This window comes from Toxorhynchites rutilus, chromosome 2, assembly GCF_029784135.1.
Source record: "Toxorhynchites rutilus septentrionalis strain SRP chromosome 2, ASM2978413v1, whole genome shotgun sequence".
Lineage (NCBI taxonomy): Eukaryota > Metazoa > Arthropoda > Insecta > Diptera > Culicidae > Toxorhynchites > Toxorhynchites rutilus.
This window is the reverse complement of record NC_073745.1, coordinates 301758061-301784762: the sequence shown is the minus strand read 5'-3', so window position 1 is coordinate 301784762 and position 26702 is coordinate 301758061. Positions and strand designations below refer to the sequence as shown.

General features: G+C 44.8%; 1 protein-coding gene across 3 annotated transcripts in view; it reads right to left on the bottom strand.

Annotated features, from left to right (window-relative positions):
- The window catches only part of LOC129768661 (nascent polypeptide-associated complex subunit alpha, muscle-specific form), a 235992-nt gene that overhangs the window by 6149 nt on the left and 203141 nt on the right, over positions 1-26702 (bottom strand). For 2 of the 3 annotated variants that reach the window (XM_055770438.1, XM_055770439.1), the window contains 3 exons: positions 7798-17419; positions 7185-7572; positions 6457-7142 (listed from right to left, as the gene is read on the bottom strand). In XM_055770438.1, coding sequence (XP_055626413.1) covers positions 6457-7142; positions 7185-7572; positions 7798-17403 — 10680 coding nt within the window. In that variant the 5' untranslated portion in view covers positions 17404-17419. The remainder of the gene's footprint in view (positions 1-6456; positions 7143-7184; positions 7573-7797; positions 17420-26702) is intronic. The other variant, XM_055770440.1, reaches the window with a different exon arrangement.

Below are 26702 nucleotides of genomic sequence, written 5' to 3'. Positions count from 1 at the left end.
CCATTGATGGTGTAACTACTTTTTTGCATCAGAAATCGAGTTTTCGTTTTACTTTATATGGACGTAAGAATAAGATTGTAACGCGGGTAATAAAACTCACGCCAGGGGGAGTAAAAGTGTGGATTGATGTCAGGTTGAATGAAGAGGCAGGTTTGTATTCATTACTCACGTCATTTAGAAGGAATTGTGCTCGAAAATCGTCATTTAAGTTTGAGAGAGCAAGCCCGTGAATTGAATATCTTTCATCTGACCGTTCGTCATATTTTGGTTGGTGTTTGAGCATGAGAAAAGTCGCAGCACGACTAGTATCAAAAGAGCTCAATTTTATTTAAACATTTCAGATGGGATCAGAATTTGACGCGTGACTTTTTCTTATTCCCGAAAGTCAAATTACCATTTCGTGGAACCTGTTTCGTCAGAATTGAACACATAAAAACGAATTCACTGCGTGAACTGAATTCAATTCCTCAATACAGCTATGAAGAGTGCTTCTATGACTGAATTTTTCGTTGCAAAAAATGTATTGTTTCAGAAGGGGCCTATTTTGAATATAAATTTAGATGATGAATAAAGCATTTTCTTTAAAACCACAAGTTTCGGGTATATATTTGACTGAATGAAATTAAAAATTGAATTTGCTCGGTTTGAAGACCGCTCACGGACTGGGTCAAAATAGCGCTAGTCCGATGGAGACGTCGTAGATCAACTTGCAATCGTCTCAACCGAACTAGCCGAAGTTTACAGTTTACAGGAAACAAAATCGCTCAAGCCATCAAAAACACCCACAACATGGAGGTTCCTGGCTTCGATTGGCAGTTAAACATTGCGCACAAGAGGTCCGTCCCCAAATTGCGATATTTTTCCTAGCGAACGTCTTCAACCGCTGTATGGAACTAGGATATTTCCCAGCAGCCTGGGTGGTGTATAAAGTGGTATCTAGTGGTACGAGCCCATCGAGTTACTGTCCAATTCTGTCGAGGCGACTCCAAAGTACCTCAGCTTCAGAGGATAATGAACAAGATGAAGCGCTCCAAAGATCTATCGAAGGCCACAGACATGGTCATGATATTGAAATAACGTCTGATATAACGGCTTGATTCACAAACTGAAATGCTTCAGACTTTTCAGACCTCGTATAGACGAGATAGTCACTGAAACCATAACAATCCTCGAACGAACCTACCCGATCATCGTCCGACGAACCAAACCGAAAAAGATACTCGCCGATGCTGTTACGGATTAACGGATTAACGGTCGCCGAGACGCAAACTTGCTCCTTAATCCTTACTGTTGCAATCTCAATCATACCGTTCATTCCAATATGTTCAATAATAAGCTTTCTTTTATAGTTCCGCTTGTAGCTCTTGGGTTTTTTTCGCACTTCCCTGACGATTCCGACATCATTCCGATCCGTTGTCAAGCGTTTGCGTCCTCTGGGTCGTAAACGGTACCAAGCTCTTGGTACTTCCTCCAAAGCTTCTGAATAGCATCATTGCTTACGTTGTACTTGGCAGCTTTGTTCCGAAAGAATACGCCATCTTGGCCGTCATTAACTATTAGTTTTCGCACAGAAATTTCGATTCTCATGGTCAACAAGAAAAAAAATAACTACAACCGAAACCGTCTTCAGAATCAACAAACTCTATCTAACTTTAAAGAATGATGGAACCGGAACATCGAAAGCGTACAGAAATGTCATTGATATCAGTTATGATGCGCCATCTCCAACTGAATACGAAAACTGTTCAACTGTATTCTTTTAGGTGCCACACTCAAAATGACTGTTTCTACAACATGATTTATTTGTTCATAAATATGATCAAATCTGGCACAACCAATGTACGAATCTTGTACTGCAATCCAATAACAATATTTGTAGTGATAACGTAAAACAAACGATCCATGAGCGAAGAGGAAAAATTGTAAACAGTGTATTCTTCATTTTTGACAGTACTGCATATATCAAGCTTTAGAAACCCAAACGGAAAAAGCAAAACTAATCCCACACAGAATAACTAATTTGAACCAAAACATAATACTGCGGAATCACTTGAATTGTTAAAATTGTTTGTAAAACAAAAATTGGAGAATGAAGTTGAATTTAATTAAAGTATTTCGATTTATTATGTTGCTGTCCTCGTAATATTCCGGTACCGATCAGATTAGTTCCCCAGTAGACGAGGAAATGATAGAGTAAAATGCAGGTGTATGACACGATTATCGCTATCTCACTCTACCTACCGTCACTTCAAGTTAGAGCCATAATTTGGGGCCCAAAATCGTTAGTATAATCTCTACCAGATTAGAAGACACGGAGCCGGTTTTCAAATTTTAAAATTTGAATGAAAATTTTCACATTATGTTATTTAATCATTAGAAACACGTATTTCTGACTTTTATTCATCCATATGGTCATACAATTCCAACATTTTTGCTGTTTTTTCTCTCTATAATATAAAGTTGTCTTCATAACCAATTTTCGTATGAGACTTTTTCCCCACCTGCAAACAAAAATGTTTTTAATTTAAACAGAATCCTAATTTAATAGGGAAAAGCTAATTTTCATTCATAATTTTAATTTACAAAAACGTTCACTCCGACTGAAAATCAGCTGTTCTTTGACGCTCCCCTAAACTAGTAAACGAAGCTCACTGCCGTTAACGCGGATCGCTGTTTTGAAGAAAACAAATACTTCTGACGTGTGAGATGTTGGCATCCTGGCGGGTGCCATACGGCTGGTAAAATGGAAATAGTGGGTTGTAAGCAGCGCAGAAAAAAAGTCATCTTCACAGCTGGGGCTGCCAACTATAATTTTCAAAAATCAGAAAGATTGAAAATAAAAATCAGAACGAAATCAGGATGGTGCATATTGTGTTGTCCGAAAAGTTTGGTCCGATTTTTGGAGAACCAAAAGCATTATTTTCAAACAGCCTTCCGATATAGTGGTTCTCAGATCTTCGTGAAAAGTGAAAATTTTGTTCCTTTTCGCAAAATGTTATACCCGTTTTTCTTTTATTTTGTCATAAGGGTACCCATTTTCATTTAAGGGTGGTCCGAAAAATCCACTTATACCCCTTCATAACTTCAAAACTTTTGCAGACGGCAGTTTGATGGTTTGAAAAAAAAAATTCTCAAAAAGGCCTGGTTCAGATAGCTTTTCATCAACACGAATGCACGGTCAGTAGTGCAATGAAGAACTTCAAAATCATTTACTTCCTTTTTTGCATTAAAAACACCGTGAAAATTGGGTAATTTGGCATCAATTCATAAAATCCGGAAATGCATGGCATGATTGAATAAATAGGGGCTTCAGATTCTGCACTGGTCAGCTTGTTTACCAGATCAACCCCTATCAAGAACTTATGAGGAGTGATCGAACGAATAGTAGATACAGCTTATAAGCAGTATGAGTGATTTGGAGAGCTTAAACGAGCAGTATCCTTTGCGTAGAACGAGATACACACTACAATATGGCGCAGCTTGGTCGAAACCACCCCGAATGGGTTATTTGAACTGATTGAGAACTGAGGATGACATACCAATTAGAAACTTATTGTAATTTTAGTGTAATTGGCGTCAATTTTGTGAAGGAATGAGAGTTTTTCCTTCTGGTTCTAGGGTTATGAAACACTGAAATTTCAGTTTTTTAATGTTTCGTGCCTGGCCACAAAAATAAAGTTCAAATGGCCAGTCTTATAAATGAAGATAGTTATTATGTCCTACACCATATATATCGATTCATCCGACTTCTTACATATCTCTGGAAGCTCCAAAAAAAATGAGTGGTTCTATAGTTGTGAAACGCAGTGTATAAAGATTGAACTAAAAAAAGACGGGTGGGTAATGTCGGGAACCGGAGTGACGTAGGACTATACAAAGGGGACAGCTTTTGTTAAATATATATATCTCCTACGTGAATACCTACCTATCTACCTGAAAAATGGATTAGTTTACTGTTTACTCTTTATGAATATGTTGATGGTTCTGAAAAGAACCTTTGGTGTTGTGTTTTTGTTATCACTCGATATTCCCATCTTGTTCGGTTAAACCTTCCTGTTTAGCTATTGCATTTGCCACTCGCCACAGCTTTCACAGTTGGAAAATTTCTTCCCATCCAGCTTGTGACATATTGTTCAGTAAATTACATTTAATGCGACGTGCCGGAGAAGCACTTTGCCACTCACTGAAACTAATTGTTGCCTTGATGAGCGCCGAACCGAAGCTGCTCTGTTCTTGATGCGGGTTTTCTGATTGTCGTGAACAGCTTGTCAAGCCAACTCGAGCACTCCGACGGCCGAAATTCTATAATCCCTGTTAGGTATACTGGTGCTCCGGCACCAATCCGTTCGGCCTAGTTACCCTTGCGGAGCAATCAGTGAATGCGACCAACAGCGAACTGGAGACCTGCACGGTTCGAGTGACACTTTGCCTTTCCCTTAACTTGTCCTCCTTTGTTACGTCCACGATGCCGATGCCGTACAACCACACGGGTTTACGGTTTGAAAGAAAATAAGATATTTTTTTGGGGTCCGCGTGTTTTATACTCTAGCGGTATACACTCACAGGATAGAGACAAATCGGCAGACTCAGCCAGAGGGGCGAGTCCAACGAGACGAACGAATAAGCGTTAAAAGGGAGCGAAAAACATTTCGAACGCCCTCCATGCCGCCTTGTTGTTTGTATAAAGAACAAACTTTGTTCTTCTGCTACCTGCTGCCGTTTTGCGATTGCGTTTGCCATTCGCCACTCGCTGCAACTGCCTGTTGTTGTCTTGATGTCCACCGAACTGAATGTGTTTTGTTCTGAATGCGGTTTTTCTTATCGTCGCGAGCAGCTTTACCAGCCAACTCGATCACTTCGAAACTATATAACGCCGGCTAGGTGGACTGGTGCACTGGTACTAACGCGCTCGGCCTAGCTACCCTTGCGGGGAGCTCCAGATCAATACGGTTCGAGCGGGATTTTGCCTTTCCCTTCACTTTTCCTCCTTTACCATGTTTTTTGTTGGTTTGTTGATGTGTTGTGATGCGAACCAATATGGTGTACGGTTTGAATGAGAATGATCGTTACGGCAGCGGAGCGGGGATTTTTAAGCTGACTGGCTGGCTCGAGAATTACGCATGTGTGAGACTGCGACCAATGTTTCGTTCATTTTTTTCTTTTTCCTTTCCAATCGTGCTTCATTCTATTTCGCTGCTGCTCTGGTTGCCCGTTTTGGTCGGTACGATTTGAGGAGCACAAAATGGACCAATCAAAAATGGGCACATAGTGCATTTTGACAATGCTTGATATTTCACAATTATTCAATTATTTATCTAAAGAAAAATGAAATGTTATTCGTTATGATAGATGCGTAGATATATTTCCCATCAATTGATGCAAAAACCTTTGCGTTCTATTGAGAAATGCTCGAGTTATAAGCGTTCCAAATCTTGCATTTTTTCCTACTTGTTCAGTGCCTAGATTTCCAATTCACCCCCTATATCTTCCGGTTAGACGTAGTCCTACGTCAAAAGGCAACACTTTCTTTTGTGTATAACTTTTTATTGCGGGAGTAAAAATTTATGAAATTTTAGATAAAACTAGTTTAGAGTGTGATGTTTGCATGTGAAAAAATTCGTTTATCAAGTGGATATCGAGATGACTCCCGAGCAAGAAGTGCTTCGACAAAAAATTATGGACGCGGAAAATCCAGCCCAGTCTCACAGGTAGATCGCGAAACAGTTGGGAATCGACCATTCGACCGTGTCCCGTGTTGTAAAATCGATCAAGAAGACCCAGACGAACCAGCGGCTAGCAGTCAGCGGAAGAAAAGCGAAGACGACCGACCTGTGAATGCAACGATTGTGAGGGATTACTTCAAGCGCAATCCGAACCTTTCGACTCGGAACGTGGCCAAGAAGCGGGCCAGACTTCATGGATTCAAGGTAAGGAAGGAAGGCGCCTAACTTCGGCCAACGGCCAACTATACAATGAAGAATGCCTCCAGAAGCGCCTTCTGCTCTTCCTCTGGTCCCGCAAGGTTACACTCTGTTATGCCTGGATCTGGCATCGTGTCATAACGCGTTACCAACGATAGATGATGATGATGTTGGATTAAAGAGGCTTTAAACTTTTCAGTTCATTCGCCTCTAACCAACGATGGAGTGATATGAAGCCGTTTTTGTGCCAGAGGAGACAAATCCGAAGAAAAATTCTGGGCGATCATAGATGGCAAGCTCCGGAAAACAGGGAAGGTCTCCAAAAACGACCATGATTTGAAAGAAAAGTGGTTGAAGGTGTGTAAGAAAGATGGTGCATGTTTTACAGAGGATTTTATGGGATATTATTGAGAAACCCAAAACGGAGGGGTCGAAGACGACATTCAGCTAATCATAAATCAAATAAATCAGGATGATCGGAAGGCCCCTACGGCTCATCTTAAAGATTTTTTTCCGGAAAGTTACCAGTGCTCACCTGTCTAATCACCGCCTCCTTCGACTTCAGCTTCAAAACGTTGCACAGGTCCGTCATCAGCATCCACTTCTCCCCGGCGGCCTCATCCTTCAACAGATACAGCGGTGGCAGAGGCCGATCCGCCTCCTCATACTCAAACAGAAACTCCCCGTCGTCATCACTTTCCTCCTCGTCAAACTGAATGCTCGGCCCACCGTTCATCGAGGTGGTGGTGGTGCATTCCTCGACAACCTCTTCCTTCACCTCCAGCGTCGGCTTCAGCTGCCCGTTTAAATACGTTGTTGTTGTGGTGGTTGTATTGGGTGGCGTCGCTACAGTCCGTCCGTTGTTCAGCTCATGGATGTCGTTCAGAACCACGGCACAATCCTTGTACCTCCGTTCGTAGGTCAGCTCACTTTCCAGCTTAATCTCAAAGTTCATGATGTTAGAGTTGGAGTCACACTTTTTCGCCGGTGCTTGCGACATCGCGCCGCCTGTCGTCAGTGGCGATGGTGGTGGCGGTGGCATTGGAGGTGGAGGTGGCGGAAGACACAAAGGTGCGTCCTGCAGGGTGGAGCAGCTCATCGACGAGCGTTCCGTTGAAGCCGAGTTGTTATGCAGGCTGTTAGCGGTTGTCTCCAGGAAACCCGGAATGTCTGCAAATATGTCGCAGCCACTCTCTTCGGGATCTGAAATGGGATATCCAACTGTTAGGGCTAGGCGTGAGACTCATCAACGCGTGTACTTACCATGAATCTTCCACGGACCGTCCATTTTCCAGCCGGTTTTCATCGGGCTCAGGCTTTGGATGTCGAGAAGATGATTTTGGAGAAAATGTTCCATTTCGCTGTTCTCTGCCAGCTGTATTGGTGTTTGTCCGGCATACGTTGCCAGCATTGGATCGGCTCCGAATGCTAGCAGCAACCGAACAACTTCGATGAACGAATTCTCAACAGCCTCGTGCAGAGGACGAATCCCGGAAAGTGCCGTTTCCGAGTGGCTCGCTCCATATTGAAGCAGGTAGTTGCAGATGTCCAGATGACCTTTGGCACACGCTTCGTGCAATGGGGTATACCCGGCGTTATCCTTCTGATCGGGGTCCATCTCCAGTCGCTCGAGGCAGTAAACGATGACGTCCTGCAAAAACAAATTATATGAATTTGAGCGCTTGACCTTGGCTTGATCGGTGACGAACTTGTTGTATATATAAATCGCATGCAACGAAGCAACCAAGTGACGTAAATGAAATTAACCAAAACAATTTGTTCAGTTCATTTTCATATTGGAATAATAAAATCTGTCACTCGGTGTTAGTCATCGTGCGAAATGGTCATTTTTCGATTTTGTTACAACAAAACTTACCGTGTATCCAAGCCGAGCAGCCTTGTGCATAACACTTTCGCCTACCCCCTTGTTGAGCACCCAACTCCGAATCTCCTTGCTGATATGTGTTTCATCCTTCGTCTCCAGGGTCTCGAAAACCGAGGTGACCTTCTTGCGTGGTATCACGTTGGCGCTGTGTTCCCCATTGTTCACCACTGGCTTCTTCTTCTTCCGGATGTAATCGAAGCCAGAACTCCCTTTCCTCCTACTTTTGTGTGTTTTCTTTTTCCCGCTCCCTTTGAACGAGACCGGAGTCGCCAAATCTCGCTCGGAAACCACGGACGGGGTGTCACCCTCCTCCGTAACCCTTCCGGAGTCCTTCAGCACGCTGTCCTGGGTTTCGTCGTCCAAATCTTCAAGCTTAACCTTCACAGAAGGCTCCACCGAGTTGGACGCGAGCGCGAGGTCACGCTGTAGCTTCTTCTGGGTCAGAAACGTCGCCACATTGTTGCTCTTCGAGAGCATTTCGTTGTACATCTCATCGTAGGTTACGTTCTTTATGTCCTGAACGCAGCTCAGCGGGGGTGCCGATTGGGGTCGCTCATCGTCCCCACCGAACACCTCCCGGATGATTTCCTTGCTCTGCATCACCTTCTGTTCGGTGCGGGTTCGCGATTTGAGGATGGCGGTGTCGAACAGCGATTTCTTCTTGCGGTTGAACAGAGCTTCGCTCTCGGCACCGGGTGTTGATAGAAGCTCGAATTCGGGTTTCGGTTTGAGTGCCTCTTTGTCGGTAGCGCCTTTGGTTTTCCTCACTTTGCTCGTTTTCACGTGCCGTAGCATCCGCTCGTGGAGCATTTCAATGATCGATGTAAACTTCTTGTTGCCGTCTATCTGTTTCGCTTCCTCCAACTGCTGCTCCTTGCTCAAATGATTGTTGTTCTTTGGGGTTTGCTTGTTGGAAGCTCCCTTGGATTTGGTTCTCTTGCCCGCTGAGGAGTCCTTCTGGTTTATCTTTTTCACAATCTCCGAGAAGGTCTCCGATTCGTCGCTATGGTGTGAGTCCAGATCCGGCAGGGAGGTTGATATCCGGTAAACCGACTTGCGTCCGTTTATCGTGATCAACGCATGCGGGATCTTCAGCGAGCGTTTGAATTCGTAGAATTCATTCTCCCATCCGGGGTAGAAGTTGTCACTTGTGTTCTCTGTGGCACAATCTTTGGAAGTCTTCTTCGTCTGACGACCACGTTTCTTCGAGGAATCAGTCACTTTTGCGTTCTTTTTCTCTGTCTGGGTTCCCTTTAGTGGAGTCCTCCCGTCCTGACTGGTCCCCCTCTTGGAGGTAGACGAGGGCGCCGAAGTTTCTGAACACTTCTGTTTCCTCGATCGTAGACGCTCCGAAACGGTTTCGGCGTCGCTTTCATCCGAACTTTCCGACGCTGTCGTCGTATGCAGCTTAGACGTCTTCCTGGTTCGCTTTTTTGCATGTACAGATTTAGCATCGGAATCACTATCAAGTATGCGCTTCTTGCTAGCCTCCAACTTTGCGTTAATCAACCCTTTCTTGAACTTCGGGGGTGTCACATTGTCGGGCTTTTTCCGATCCTTCACGTTGTTCTCTATGATCTTGTCGTTGCGCAGAACTTTACTATTCGATCGCCGTTTCTCCATCTCCAGCTTGCTTTTCGATCGGGTCATTGTTTCTTCTTCAACGGCAGATTCCGCGCTCTCCAAGGACTCCTCCACAACCTTAGACGACGACGATCTCGTGGCAGTGGTGACGTTCCTCTTCGTATTCACGCACTTTTTTGACCCCTTCTTCGCATTCCTCACGCTGCCGCCCTCGGAATCCGTCATACTGCTCTCACCAGCCTTCGCATCCGCTTCACAATTCTGTTTCCCGTTGACAGATCCTCCCTTGGTGTCCCCATCACTACTATCAGCCTGGGCACCCTCGCGCTTCGCATCGGCGCCCTTCGCGTTGGATCTCTCCGACTTCTTGTTCGGGGATTGGGTTTTTGGGTCTTCCTCGTCCGAACTCAAATCGGTTCCGTTCAGCTGCGGTTTGATCTGCTCCTGGCATCTGCTCACCTTCTTCACATGCGGCCTCGTCTCCGACTCCGACGACGTTCGATCCATTTTCTTTCGCTTCCGGAGATCTCGCACTTGGGCTTCTGCCTTCTGCTTCTTCTCCTCATCCATTTCTTCCTCGTCCTCCTCGTCGGTGTTCACTTCGGATGATTTCAGTGGTACGCTGGAGCGATTCCGCAATTTCCTCGCTCTCATCTTTGTCCTCTGGACAACCCGTTTCGTGTCCGATTCGCTCTCGGAACTGCTCGACCGGCCAAGCTTGGCCTCATGTTTCTGCTCCAACTCCAGCCGCTGCTTCTCCCTCATGTTTCGAGCGATTTTCTCCGACAGTTTCTCCATGGTCGAGTTCTTGATGGCGTGCAACAGCTGCTGCCGGTCCTCCTCCTCGGCATCTTCCTTCGTCTCACTCTGCTCGGTGTTCGGACCATGCTGCTTCAGCAAATGCAGCGGCTTATCCTCATCACTCGAGCTGCCGAAATCCCCAGGAATCTCCTGAGCAGCGGACTTCAACACCTCCTGGGGCACCTCCGAGAGGGTGCTACTTGCGATCCCCGGAAGCTCCTTCTCAAAATCATCCCGATCGGGATCTTCATCGTCATCAGCTGTGTCCTTCAGGGGGGTCTTCGCGTTTGCGGCGCCCCGTTTCCGTCGACCGCGCTTCTTCCCCGTTTGCAACTGCTCGACCAGTTCGTTGCACGCACTGCCCCAGTCGAGCATGTCGAGTGCCGATGCCCCCTCGATATCCGGTGGTGGTTCGATCGGATCCTTTGGGATTTCGGTCACGGGATCGGGTGGCTTGGGGCTATGGTGTAGTGCAGGCGCAGGTGCAGATCGCTGCGCAGCCTCGACTGACTCGACTGACTGATCTTGCGGCAACTGTTGGGGTGGTTGCTGCTCCTGGGGCGTCGTTGAACTCTGCATATCAAAGGCAGGGATCGGCGTGTATGCCTTCATGGCGCCTTTCGAGCGAAAATGGGACGGCGGAAAGGAGCTGGCCGCATCCGACGATGGTTTGGTGTCTTCCTCGGACATTTCCGAGCTAGTTTGCTTGCGCAGCTGGTTGATGCGTTCCTTCTGCTCGAGGCTGGTCCGCAGCTTGGATATTACCGACTGGTCAGCCCCGCGATGCTGCGGGGAGGGTGCTGAGGAGGCTTGACTCAGCGACTCCATGCTGCTGGAGTGGAGGTGGGAGGGCGTTAGGCGTTGGGCTGCGTCCGGGCTGAGTTTGGCGGGGTTTGTGGTCGTCATTAGCCGCGGGATGTTTTCGTAGGACTTGTTGCATTGCTGGTTCTCGATTATGCTCGAGGGTCGAGAGAGCTGTTGAACCGTTGGAGAGTTGGAGTAGTAATCGGGTCGTGGGGAGTTCTGAAACACCTCTGGATGTTTGTAGTGAGATGGTTGCAGGGGTTGTTGAGGCGGCTGATGACCGCCATATTGGATGTGGGATTGCATCACAATCGTAGTGGTTTGATTGGGATGATCTACTGGTCTACCGGCTCCGGTTCGGTCTTCGACTGATCCGCTGTAGTTCGGATCAGTGTAGCCGTCACGAAAGGGCTCCGGCTTCGGTGGAAATTGATGATGATCTTCCGCTGGCTTGTAGCCATGCCGGTAGTCTCTTTGTTGGAGACTTTCGTTGGTAGACCTTAAGACTTCTGCCCTATTAGGTTGGTAGCTCGTAATAACCGAAGGGTGTGTATGCACCGGACGAGAACTCGGATGCTCCACATTCGGGTGCTGCTGCAGTACCGAATGTTGCTGCTCGTTGGTTGAAGGAGGCTGTGGATGACTTTGGGCTGTAGCCAGAACACCACGGTTGATCGAAGGAGCTTCGGAACGTTTTTCCGTGTAGTAGACTCCAGCTGGCTGTGGACTCGCCGGTTCGTGTTTCAGCGGAACGGCAGGATAATAGTCTCTCGGTGCGGCTGGCGATCCCGAATAGGGTGGATAGCTGTTATCGTATGGTCGATGGATGTTGTGCTCCCCAACACGGGACACCTTCGTTGGCGAAGGTTTTGGAGCAGTTTCCGCTGGTCGTTTCTTCGCTGGTGCAAGCGCGGAAGGTATTCTGGTAGAGAACTTTCCCGCCTGAAGGTCCGCTATGACTTCCGCCGATGGCGAAGTCTGTTTCTTCAGCATACTTTCGACGAATTTACGATCCTCGATACGAGGATCATCCATGGTAGGCTTTTGTGCGAGAGGTGGATGTTTGCTCGCGCTGCGAGCCATTTCGTGCGGTGGGTAGTACACATTTCTGTTCGCCGCAGAAGGCGCGGGTCTAGCTCCACTTTGGTAGTATGGATCCACCATTTTTGGGCCCACTCCGGAAGGGGATTGTTGGTAGACATATTGTGGGGCAGGAGTAACCCCTGGAGGTAACCGTTGCGCGTAGGGATCGGAAGGAACGCCGTAGAGAGCCGATGGTTCACGTTGATCCGAAGGACCAGCTCGTTCGTGTGGCGGGGGGTAGCAGCGATTGTCGTGTTGATACCGGGCAGTGTCACGAACTTCACCCGGAGGTCCACCCACAGCTCGGTAGTTCGCCGACATGTACGCATCCGTCTTCTTGTCATACCCGGGAGGTATCGCCGGGCTGACTACGGGTGTCTCACGCTGATCCGACTGTTGGGGAGATGGAGCAGGTGAGGATTTTGAGGAAGAGGCCGAGGCTTGCAGTGAGTGATGTTGATGTTGGGGAGGAATCGGTTGTGGATCTCTCAGCACCTGAGGATGATATGGCGACTGTGGCTGGCCATGTGGTTGTTGTTGTTGTTGTTGTTGTTGTTGTTGTTGTTGTTGTTGTTGTTGTTGTTGTGGGGGTCGCACTTCGAGCGAAGGTCTCTCCGGGTATCCCGGAATATGCTTTTTGAAGTTGGGATTAAAGTTCACCTTCGGAACAACCTCACGATGCCGACTGCTTTGAGCGAAGTCATCGCTGGCCGTTGAGTCGGCTTTGGTCTTGACTGTTTTCACAGACAAATCCAGCGGGGATTCTCGCTTCGTGGTACTCGTGGCCGGAGCCACGGTAGTAGAGGAGGAAGGAGCAGCCGTCGGTGCTGTGTTGGCAGTGGCAATCACCTTCACCGGGATGTTCTTACTTGGTTGAGATTGTTGTATAACGGGATTCTGTCGTTCATCACGAACCGGTGGATGTCGGTTGGTATTGTACCCGGAACCACCGGAAACTGGTTGCACCACTGATAGTTGGTGCTGTTGCGGTTGCTGGTGGTGATAGTGCCAGGATGAATCCCGACTGCTGGTTGAGGGAGGAGTTGTATACACCGAATGACCACTGCCCTGCTGAGGATAGCCTTGAGAGGCCGCTGTTGCCTTCAGCTGCTGCCCCTGATGATATCCTCCTCCGCTCGGGGGGTAATGATCTGCGGAAGGGTGTGGTCGCGATTCTGGATAGCCGACGGGACGAGAACTCGTCGTTCGTTCTTGACTGTAGGCGCTACTTATCACAGATGGTTGTTTTTCTGGAGGACGCTCGTACGGGGAACTCGAGTAGGAACTTTTACCTGGTAAACCATAGTGCGATGGTGGACCCGGTGGCTCGTTAGCGATCGATGGGTATGCCGCATGGTGAGGAACCTTCGATGATGAAGACTGTGCTGGTGGTGGCGGATAGTGCGATTGTTTTGAGGGATGGTATGAAGACTCACTTGGACCACCGTACGGTGGTCCGTGTTGGGCTGGCGAAGGATCACGACTTGGGGGTTTGTACATCTGAGGTTCAGCCTTCTTCATCTCCACGTCCGTACCGATCCGTTGCTGAGAGTACTGACTGTACTGATTCAGATTTTCCTGGGGGGAAGGGTATCGCGCGTTTGCCATCGGTGGTATTAGATGGGGTTGACTTTGCAGGGTAGGTCTAGATCTGCCGTACTCATCCCGGTAGGCTTCCTTAGGTTTGTAATCCATAGGTTTATAGCCGGGATGTTGAGCAGCGTTTGAGTGGGGCTGTTGCATGCTCGGATGCGAGGGATGATGATGTTGGGGTCCGTGTCGTGGGTACTCCCCACTAACACCAGGATACTGTTGACCCCCCTTGTTGTATGAATCCATCTGTTTGCTGCTACCCGCCGCCGCTTGCTTCTCCTTCATCTGATGCGCTTGGTACACTTCGGCGAATTTTTGCTCCATATTGTAGTCTAAGCCTCTGAAGCCGGGTTTGTAGGATTCTTTGTCGACTTCAACGCTCACAACGCGCTCGCCCGCACCACCGGGATAGTACTGAGTATATTTGGTTACGGAGCCGGCGCTTGCGCCGTAAGGAACCGGAGAAGAAGCAGCAGAAGGACTAGGTGATTTGTAGTTGTGGCTTGACCCGGGTTGTGGGCCGTACGAACTCACCGGACTGGGTGAATTTTTTGGATTGACGAAATGATTCGGGCTCACCGAGGAGGGCACCGACAGGGGAGAGGACGTAGCACCGCTACCATGCGGGCTAGGCACAATACGGCTCTGATTGGGCCAATTCGACGGTGGATGCATCATTCCTCCGCCTCCAGGGGGAGTGGCTATCTGAGTTGATTGTTTGCTAGGAACTGGTGGTACCGGACTGCGGGTACGAATGTGCATTGGAGGAGTTGGTGACGAGCTTGCCGATGAAGCTGGACTGACAGACTGCTTGTGGGGGATGTGTTCAGGCTGCACCGACGGGGGGTAGTACCTGTTCGGTGGAGGACCCACCGCACTACGGTAGTACGCATCGTACGGAGACCGATCACGAGATGCAGGTTCCATGGGTCGCGGTTTAGGTTCCTCCGCAAGTCTGCCCCCGGAAGGTGGTGGTCTTGTCGACGCTGATGATTTTTGTGGCATTTCGTACGATTGCTTCAGTTTAAAGTCACGGTAGAGTATCTCCTGGGAAGCGGCCATCATCTGGGCATCGCGTCTTTCGATGGATGGCGACCGTGTCCTCGGCGGGGGATTACTGTGGTACGGCTGGACTGGATAGTGTGAACTTTGAGTGTGAACCGTCGAAGGACGGCTTTCGTTCGGCTTAAGCGTAATGATTGTTCCCTCCTGGCGGAGTTGCTTCTCTTTGTGCTCCAAACGGAACTCAGCTTCGTTTGGTTTAACAACGCCAGGGTGCTGCTGTGGGGGTTCCGGGTAGTAAGTTTTCACATTGTTCACGATTATACCACCAGGGTGAGCAGCAGATACCGTCGATGGTGGCGGTGGTGGTGGATCTTTGGATCTGCTCAGCGGATATGGAGGGTATCCTGGGTAACCATGAGACGGTGGTTCACTCGTCAACGGCGGAGGACCTTTGTTTTCTGCGATTGGTGGGTATTGATGTGAGTATCGTTCCCTTTCGTTACATTGTCTGTTCGGTTTGGGACCATATTCGGTCACAGGGTTCCAAGGCTTGGCCGCCTCCGGTGGGTGGTGGCTTGCGCCGACTGTTTTGTGGATAACGTGTGCTTTGGGTTCCTCCAGCTGTACATGGCTGGTTGGTTCCTGTCGGTATGAGCTCGGAGGATAGAGTTGCGGCGAGGGCTGAGATTTATCGATGCGATAGCTCCCCAATCCGGGGCCCTGGACCGGCATCGGTCCTTTCACAACACTCGGGTGTGACTGAGAAGCAGTCTCTTGATGCGGCGGATTTTTCAGCTGCAAATCACTGATGTAGTTGCGCTGTTTGCTGATCTCGGCGAAGGCAGCTTGATTCATGTAGGGCGAACGATCGGTCGGCTTCGACGGATTTGAAACCGCCGGTAGATGAGACTTCGGATTGAAACTTTTTGAGAAATCTGGGTTGGCTATCTGTAGCTCGTGCGATCGTGCGGAGCTGTTCGAAGTAATCGACGCACTCGTGGCAGGTGTCGGCGTAATACTATGAGAGGTTGCCTGGGAGACAGCCACAGCTGCAGGAACTATCCGGCTGAAGTCGGGAGTCTTCATCTGCAGCTGACTGAGGCTTTTGGTAGGCGGCATACCACGGTCCCCACTCGCTACCGCTACCGTGGATGACGTTGAGGTCGATACGTTTTTCGGGGTAAAAATTGGCTTGCTAAAGTCTGGCAGCTCGGTATAATACATGGCTTTGGGCCACTTCGCCGGAGGACTTCCCGCCTGCGAAGGTCTATCAGTCTCGTTGTTGATTTTCGACAGATCCAACGACGCGCTGGTGGAAGCCGATCCAGCAGAACTCGACGAAGCATTGTAGCCGTACCCCGCCGGGTAAGCAGCAGATGATGGTACGGACCGCTCCCGGAAGTCCAACGAAGCACTTCGGCAGTAAGTATCGCTTACGTTTTCCTCACGCACCAGATCACCACTACTACCACTCGTTCCACTAACGATGCTATCCGCGGAATGTCGGGTTTTGTCGTTCGGTTCTTCTGTCCGATTGGGATTCGTTTGCACTGTTTCACTACCTTTCACGTTGGTATCACTACTGTTACTGTTGCTACTGCAGGATGAGCTTGGTTCGGCCGAATCGGGCCGAGCACTTGAGCAGGCAGGGGGTGTCGTTTTGCTGTCCAGCGTGCTTCCTTTGAAGCTATCCTCCTTCGACTTCTCTTCCTGCCGTATGGAAACTCCTCCGAGAACTCCCCGGCCAAGCGATGATGTAGTGGCCAGCGTCGCCTCCCCGAGGGCTGCGTTGGCAACGCCACTCATTATCAGTCTACTGTTCTCCAGCCGCTTGCTGCTATCCTGCATTCCGTTGAGGAGGGAAAACTTTATCACTTTGTGCATAAGGCTGCCACCTTCCACCTTCACTTCAATCTCGTCATCGTTACCTTCGGTAACGTCCAGTATGCTAAGATCACTAATACCATTTATTTTTAAACTATTATCACTAGTGACGGACTTCCTCACACCGATCCCGCTGTTGCTGCCGCTACCGCTGCCTAAGAAACTATTACTGCTATTGCTGTTGCTATTACTAATGCTAGGACTACTACTGCTCGCGGGTGTTGCTCCTGCTGCTGCCACCGCTCCATTACTAGTCGAAATTATCGGCGGTTTGGAAGCGGACAGTTCAGCGTTCGCCACTACCGAACCATCCGATGTTTGAGATGCTTGAGCAGATGATACCGGAACTATCGGGATTGATTGCGCTTTTGAGTTTTGACTATCGTTAGTACCATTCTTATCAGCATTGACGCCATTCTCAGACCCTTTGACGGAGTCATTATCCGCCGTTGGAGGCTCCGCAGCCGTCGTTTCTTCTTGGCTTTTCGACTCACTTTGTTGATGCTCTTCAGGTTGTTGACCTGGTGGATTTCGCTCTGGCGGAGAGGCAGCATTTGTTACCTCTGTGCTGATCTTCTCCTCGGAAAGCGAGGACGCAACAATCGTTTGAGCGGTTTCCAGTGCATGTGTCGCTTCTGATGGGGAAGAAACTGACGGCTGCTGCTGAGCGCCATCTTGTGGTTGATTTGATGATTTTGCGTCCTGCGCTGCTTCGGATAGTATGTTGGTAGATTCTGGATGCGCTATCTGCTGCTGATGGTTGGTGGGCTCGATTGCTAACGGATCCGTCGTGGGCTGCGACTGATCCTGGGGCGACGACGCTACGTCTGGCGCCGGTTCCATTTTACATTTGTAGTTTCTGTAAAGAGAAAAGGAACAGAATTGTAATTCACTCTTTAAATAGTATTAGTACATTCTTTCAAATATATTCCTGGAATTTGGATTTTTTAAGAAAATGCTTTATTCATTATCTAAATTTATATTATCGCCTTCAAAATAGGCCACTTCTGAAACCATATACTTTTTCCAACGAACAATCCAGTCATCGAAAACCTTTTTAAAACTGTATTCAGGAATTGCCTTCAGTAAACGCAGCGAAATCGTTTTATGTCTTCAATACTGTCAATACGGGTTCCATGAAGCAGTAATTTGTGTTTCGGAAATACGGAAAAGCCACACGGGACCAGTAATTATGCGTTGGATGAACGTGGAATCAGAACTTTGTCGTTCAAGCATGTCTTCGGCCACTTGATTGCGATGAAATTTTTCAATAGATTTGAGCTCTTTTGGCACTAGTCGTGCTGTGACTTTTCTAATATCCATAATATCAACCAAAATATGACGTACGGTTTCATGATAAATTGAATTCAAGGGCCAGCTCTCTCAAACCTGTTATTTTATTCGATGTTTGGGACTGTCCACATACGTTATCCTGCCGGAGGGTGTATCTATCTTCCACACCCCCCTTAAGCATCAACTCTCCCAGGTTTACCCATAGAATGTGAATATACTCCTCTGCCGTCATAATTCCATTGATTTAGGCCAACTTTCTCACGCCAAACCATTAGAAACAGCACCAGATCATATTTCCAACGCCGTGTTTCATGACTGGTTGAAGATATCTGTCCTGAAGTCCCTCCCTCATCGCTCCTTCTCCAAACTTATAGCCACCGTTTCTTATTGAACAGCTCGGACTTTGACTCATTTCACCTGAGGACTCGCTACTAGAATGCCAGCGGCTTATTGATATGATTCCTTGCAAAGAGATGTCATTTTGTTATTGACCTTGTTAATCATCGGTCGCTTCCTGGCAAAATAGTTCTTCAATCACGTCTTGCTATGCGTCGTCGTTCGAAGCGATCAGAAGTCGACAGTTTAAGTTTTTTTATATTGCCAAACGGTTCTGCGTGGATTATTATTGATCTTACGAATAATCAGTTTGTGTTTTTTTAAAGGGCTAACTCCACTCATAGGAAAAGCAACAACATGCAATCCCTAAATTCAACTCATTCAACACAGGTCTTAAAAAAAGGTTTGAACTGAACTTCAAACAGATTGTAAGAGTTGTAGTGGTAGAAAGAGCCTGGAAACATTATTGTTTATGATAAACAATATGAAAATATAGAAATATTACAAAAGAATTGAAAAAATGGATTAAATTGAAAGTATACAGTCGAAAATCTAATTCAATTGCAAGTTCGTACGGCAAACTACCGTTCTTCAAAATAAGAACGACCCGTTCGTTCACTATTTTTGGCGAGCTTTTTCTCTTATATCGTTTGCGAACGATTCGCCCATGTAGACTAAAATGTTTTATTTTTTGCTCTTTATCCACATCGCATGCGCCGAAAAAAATCTAAAAAAACATACCTAATCTTTAAATTGTTTACCTGTTTCCCTATCTTCTCTTTCTGTGTCTTAAACAAAAAAAAAGGTGAGTAAAATTCCCATCTAATGGTTTATAGTATAACATATATTGCAATAACGATTTTGTGTAATATGCATTTGAAATTTTTCGTTACATTTTTCGTTGTGTGACCCCTCAATTTAGAAATCAAAGACGTAGTCCAACGTCAAAAACAAAAATTGAACATTTTTCCCTGATTGGAGAAGCAATTTCCTGATATTGCCTGATTTTCTCTGACAGTGTTTGAATTCCATAATATTCCCTGATTTTCCATGACAATGTTTGAATTCACTGAGTATTACCTCGTGATTGACGGTTTTATCTGGCAATGCCTTCTGTACAACCCCATAAATCTAGGAAAATATTGTATTGCCCAAAGAGCTCGGGGTAATGAAAAACAAAAGCATACTTTTTTTTATAGACATTCGTGTAACATTTTGTTCTACAATAATTTGTCTTTTTTGTTTTCGTATGCTATCCAAAAAGTTGAAGATTTTGCCCTTGAGAAAGTTTGGCAGGATGTAATAATGCGAAATATCTGATAAGTAAGGCGGATGGAGTAGCATACGCCAGCCAAACGAAAAAAAATGAAGGGTCTTATGCAATGCAATGCCATGACGATGTTAGGGAAACATCTAACGTTTTTTAGATGTCTGTATGTTTAGATCTCACTGAATCGGTCGGAAAGCCTTATATTTCATCTGGAGTACCGCAGGGTAGCGTTCTTGGTCCGCTGATATATGTCTGTTCATAAACGATCTTACCGTACGACTAAAATCTGGTAAGATACTTAGTGCCGACGATCTTGAAATTTTGAAGGTAATGTCTACAGCTCTAGACTACTGCATTCTACAAAACGACGTGGATGAATTGGTATCAAAATGTGCGTTCAATATGGCAGTCTGCGAGATTTTTCTATAATCAATGGGCCTGATTCTCGAATACACTTCACGGTGGAAACGAAATAAACGGCACGCAATTGAACTACTTTTTTACGAGTTAGTGAAGTGTCGAAGATAATAATGAGTTTTCAGGCAGAATGAGCTTGAGCTTGGGTAGACTGTACAATTTGTAGTTGCTCTCCGTGATTGACCTTAACCAACCAAATTGTACAAAGAACACACAGAATGACGCTTGGGACTAGCAAATCATTCTCGTTGTGCAATTTTCGGTGATTCAAGCTTTAAATGGGCAATAACGACGCCGGCCACATCCTTACAGTCACCAGGGGAAAGGAAGAAATGTTAGTATGATATTCGCCGCCCGGAGGGCCAGAAGGGTCGCCTCTATAGCGTGGTTCCCTAGCTAATATCATGGAAGGGATAGTTGTTAGTAGGGAGAGGCAAGAATCAGGATTCACTGTGGTAAGTGATGTGATTGTGTAACGCGAACTATCGACGATTTTATCTTTAGGTTACCTGAGAAGGAAAACCTGTAAAATTAATTGACCGTGTTATATATTCTGTTTTCATCGCACATTCTTTTAATCTAAATCCAATCGCGACGGCAATAATGAGTTTTCAGGCAGAATGAGCACTTTTCAAATAAAAAATCATTAATGAAAATAAACTTCTTCGTATCAAACTGGTATTCAATGTGAGTGGAAAACTTTGTTTTCTTTATGTGATATAATAACCTCATACAAAAATTTTATCTGAAGATAATTTGATATTATAATGATAAGTTTAGTGGGAAACTAATCTCGTATCCAGATGTCGACACCGTACCGTTGCCGTGGATACGTTTCATTCCGTTTCCACCGTGAAGTGCATTCGAAGTGTATTTGAGAATCAGGCCCAATAAATAAGGTAAATGATGTTGGTTTGTCCAGCCGAAAATATGATCATGGTTTGTCCACTATTTTAATGCTCTAATTCAGTGCACTTGTCTCATATCAGGTATTAAAATGTTTCACAAAATATAAATAAAATTGTCTTTTTCATGATTTACAGTAGTTTTATAGGATATTTTTACGAATTCACATGTTTTAAAGATTTATTAAATCCACCTTCTATTGGTGTCAGTACGCCTCTCATTTATGCTAATTTTTAATTAACCACCAGATGATTATTTGGTACGTATTCAGACCTTTTCTGGATTATAATACTTAAAAATATTGTAAACATCATGCTTGCACTCCATTTATATCAGATTTCTATATCTAAATCATGTAATTAATGAATCTCTATGACCTCAATTCTGATCATGGTTTGTCCGATGCACTGATGTTGGTTTGTTCACATGATTACTATGGCAACCGCTTGGCGCGCTGCAGTTTGTTTGTTTTGTTTTGTTGTCCACCGCGCGAAGCAGCAATAAAATTTCTCTGTGTTGAGTGCTGCTCGCCTTTAAAATGCCCAAGAAAAGGCAATATTCTGAAGAAAGCCTAAATTATCAATGGATCAATATGATGGCATGAAAATTAAGAAATGAGAAATGCAACATCTACTTGAAAATTCGATTTTCTTCATTCACAAATGGTGATTTCTAAAACCGGACCATGATCATTTTCCAGGCAAACCACGATCAGGTGTGGACAAACAATGATCATAATTTCTCTTCGAAAGAAAATGGAAAAATGGTAAAAACGTAAAGAATTGAACAATTTGAATGCCTTATGGTATAATTAGCAACTAGAGACTTGGGGCCTTTCAACAAACCTAAACTCGTCTTGATTACATGTGATTTTCATGAATAAAAATCGATTTGCATTTAATAGTTGCGTGAAAACACCCAAAATCGGACAAGCCAACATCATTTACCTTGAATAAAATATACCTGATCCCAGATTTTTTTTTCTGGGTCGCTGACTTAAATTCGTTCAGTTGTGAGGACTGTTTGTTGGAATTTTTCGACTGATTGCTTGGTAGGAGCTCATAATAAGTATTTCTTTCTAATTCAACCTGACACAGAGCTAGACTTTTGGCGTAGGACTACGTCTTTCATTTCTGTACCGGAGTGTAAGTTCAAAGTTTAGAAAATGAGGGCGTTACACTTGGAGTGCAAGGTTTTGAACGTTAATACCTCTTTACCGGCTGAACGGAGGAGTTTAATAGTCTCTTCAATCGAAAAATAAAATGCCCAAGAGTTATATGATGGTTATATGTACCGTGAAGCTCCCTTATATCAGCCAGTGCATAATTCTACCCACTCGACATAAAATACTGTTTTTCACACTAGCTATCTTATATCTTCTGATAAATTATGTTTGTGTGTACTTGTAAAACTATAATTATTTGAAAAATTGCCAACAAAGTACTATTAGTTAAGCTTAACGATATAAATTTCAGCTAATATCGTTCGTCGGCCTGTCATCCGCCATTTTTGTTGTTTTCCTTAGCAAAGTGGCTAACAGCATTGTCCACAGTTGTTATCAATTTACAAAGTGTAAACAATTGGAAATCCTAGGATAGTAATAAAAACTGGGCGAGACAGGTACGCTGCATTGATTTAATAGTTTTTTCAGATTCGATCGGTTATCACCAAAATAAACATGTCTGAAACAAGGACACCCATATTCCTACTTGTTTTTTATTCCACCCATTTGCTATATTGCGATGAGTAAAACAAACGCCCGGTCAGAAACACATGCAATAAGATAGGTCGAAAAGAGCAGATGCTTTGAAAATGACGAGAACCGGATTTCCCTTTCGAAAGCACGGAATTCCGTATTCAACACTGCGCGAGAAGGTCTTGGGAAAGTATTCCAGACCACGTCCTGGAAAAGCAGTTCTCGATGTCACAGAAGGACGAATAGTTAAATGGCTGTTAGCCGAAACAAAAGCTGGATTCCCCGTGAACACAAAGAGCTTACTGTTAAGCGTAGCACATTAAGTGAGAAAATCAGCTCGTTCCAATCCTTTTAAAAACGGGATACCAGCTCGTAATTGGATCAATGGGTTCATTAAACGGCATCCAGAAATATTGAAAAGGGTGCCAAGCGTATTCTCAAAGCATCGTGCAGCTTTTTCCAGGCAACAAATCAGGAACCTGTTTCACGAATTCCATGAGTTTTTCGAAGAAGAAGCGCTGGCCAATGTGTTAAAATTTTCGGAACCGATGTTCAATTTGGATGAAACAGCAGCACGTACAATACCTACAAAAAAACTGGTTATAACTGGTTACGGCCAAAAAACGTCCAGGCAAAGGTAGTTGACACCGATCGAGAATCTTACACTGCCTTACATGTTGATTCTATACCCGTACAAATCCAGGATGCCAAAAGAAATCTGGCAGAGCTTGACCGAAAGCTGGGCCGCAGCAAGAACGGGATCGGGTTGGATGTCCCGGATTGTTCCTGTTTCTCAAGGATGCTTTCTACCCTTGGCTTGTCCAGCAGAAAATAAAGTTCCCTATTACTCTCTTTCAAAATTGACATAAGTCACATGTCTCTTATGAGACGATGCTGCCATGCACGGAGAAAAAAACATAATCCCGGTTCATCTTCCACAAAATTCCACTCAAATCATTTAGCTGCTGGACGTCAGCTTTTTCAGAACACTCAAAAGCTGTGGATAGAATGGCGGACCTACAATCGACATTTATGAACGGTTTCCGGCAGTGTGGATTGTGTCCGTTAGATCCTGGTGCTGTTAATTATTCAGGTCTTATTGGAAAATCCAGTGAAGCATCTTCATCACAAGCTGTGTTGTCAATACATAAACGACATATTACTATTGTAATTCATTCGATTATTGATTGTTCACAACATAAATAATTATCGAATCTACTATTTAAAACGACTCATTATCATAACAATTTGATTATTGGAATTAGGAACACCAATTAACGGAATTAGGAAAATTACGTTTTTGCCGGTAGGAATTAGGACCAAAGGGCGCAAAATATTTTCCATCATTATAGGTGGTTTGGTATAGAGAATATAGAGAAGAGAAGGTATAGAGAGGTGGTATAGAGAATATTTTACCATATCAAAGAGACCACAATATTTCGCTGGTTTACATTACATATTCATACTTGTGAAACCAACACAGAGCGTTGAGATATCTTTACGACTGAGTGAAGTGCAAAATGATCGAAATGAGAGAAATAGACACTGATTTGGTGAGGGGACCACGGGTCTTTGCCTAGTAGCTAAAAAGGGGAAGGAGAGAGGGTATAATTTGCGTTGGATATTGATGTATTTTCAAACAGGAATCGATTGCGCCGGAAATTCTGTTGGACCGCTCGTTTGCATAGAAAAGGATCATGTTGGTTTGTACATCAACGTTACAGAACACTTCGAGTGGATTCGTGTGGAAGCTTCTATGGATTCTGGAATATTAGAAACATTGCCGTCATGGCATATTGCTTTAGTATCAGCAAATTATTCATGTTCGTGAAACCGACACAGTGCGGTGAGATTTTATCATGATACTATTTTGACGTTAATATCTCTTTGGCAGTTGATGAGATATTAACAAAAAATCAAAATCTATCATGATTGTTCGATGGGTCAATTATGCTCGCTCTGGTTAATGTCGTTTCTATTTTGCTACCAAGTTGAACGGACGTGTAACATTTTTCACCTCAGAATATGTATGAAAGAAGCTCTATGCTTGCACTTGCTTCGGCTTTTCAGAGATTTTTCAAAATATTCATTCATTGAGAATTGATTCAAATGCAATTTCAAACAAACTAAGTCAACGGTGGTCCTACTTCAACCTGGCGGTTGTATTACAGATATAACCTACCCCTAGTTTTTTTCGTGTGAAGACCGACTCTGGGGATAGCTAATGGTGGTTCATTTCACTTGCTGCAAGATTATTTTTCGTTCAACATTGTTATAAACGATTTTATTTTTCACTAGCTGACCCGGCAAACTTTGTCCCGCCCAAAATTTGTTTTTTTTGTCATAGATACCTTCAAATATTCACGTTTTCTTACTGAACGCAAGTTCAGGAGTCCAATCGCAGAACTGTTCATTGATTGATCTTCTAATCGACCCCGTTGAATTTACCTTTTACTAAAAAGTTCATAGTACTTCTACCAAAATTCATCATTATAATATCAGATTATTTTCAGACACAATACTCGTTCAAGATTTTTCAACCACTTGCAAATAACATGTTTCTCCGTAACATGGAATAAATGTTTGATACAGAAAATATGATAGAATAAAGGCAGAACTCTCCCCTTAGAGAGGGGGGAGGAGTGTCTAACCACCATAGAAACATTTATTACACTCAAAAACCTCCATATGCCTAATTTGGTTTCATTTGCTTGATTAATTCTCGAGTAATGCAGAAATTTGTTTTTCATTTTTATGACAGCCCACCTTACGAGAGGGGGAGGAGTGTCGAACCACCATAGAAACATTTATTGCATCCTAAAACCTCCAAATTCCAAATTCGGTTTCGTTTGCTTGATTCATTCTCGAGTAATGCAGAAATTTGTGTTTGTGGTTCGCAGATTTTCGTGGGAAGTGGAAATTTTGTTCTTTGTCGCAAACCATTTTAGAACAAACCCCTTAGAGAGCAAGTGGTGTCTCAAACTATCATGAAAACCTTCCCCGGCCCCAAAAACCCCTACATACCAATTTTCATGTCGATCGGTTCAGTAGTTTCCGAGTCCATAAGAATCAGACAGACAGACAGAAATCCATTTTTGTATATATAATAGATCACCTATCACAATTTGCTACATAAATGACGTGTTTTCGTTGTGTTTATGAATTGAGCCGCAGATGAAGATGCGATCCATTGAATGTTTCAATTTACGCAACCAAGCTTACCCAGGTGTTTTTGACCGGTGGTTTTAGACATTCTCAATGAAACTGTTAGTTCATGTGTTGATTTCCCCAATAGAAACGTATTCCAGAAATTATAACATTTTCTTGAATAAGTACATTTCTCCAGAGATATGTTCTATCATTGATGAATACAAACTAATCAGGGTGTGCGGAAAGTTAAAAAAATCAAAATGTAGAGCAGATTCCATTCATTTTCGATGGAACAAGTAAATGTATTTTTTTATTAAATATTTATTTAAGAGGTCCACGTGGACATTATCTATACCAACTCCCCCTCAGCGTGGACAATCGTGGAAGTATTCGTAGTTAACTTGTTCTTAATGAAGTTTGAAACAAACTAAATGGCAGATCGCGCTCAAAATTTACATTAAGACCACTGACAGCAGTACCAATTTAGAAAAAAAAAAATATGAAAAGTGTGAAATGTGAAGTATTAAAATAACAAATTCTCGGTATATATTTGACGGAATGGACACTATTCATCATTCAAACTTAACGAGCGAAAGTTTTCGCCACCCCACAACAAATGGCGAATCCGTCTAAATGCTCTTCAAGCCGTTCGAAGGTGGGTTGGAGAAGTCAGTGAGCGGAAAAATGCATTGACTGCGAGCTGCGAGTGTTGTGGGGGATATAGTGTGGCGAAGAAGTGGTAAGGTTCCGTTGAAGGAAACTGGTTCGAGCCGAGTGGCGGCATTGAAAGTCATACACCGATTCATTGCACGCCCATACTATAGAAACTAGCGATACGCCACTTTTGGTACACAGCGATGCTCGTGTATTCGACTGTTTATTTACTTGATTGAGAGTGGTTTGTTGGTGCTCAAGAATCATGAAACCAAAGTGCAGTGGTGTGCATGTTTTTGTTTACGTGCATAGCGCGACTGGCACGAGCCACGAAGTCACGGCGACAGCGGCGTTGAGGGGATGGATCAGCAGTCAAGAGGCCTCCGGAGGAGGCGATGCTCTTTTCGTGCCGTAAAATTT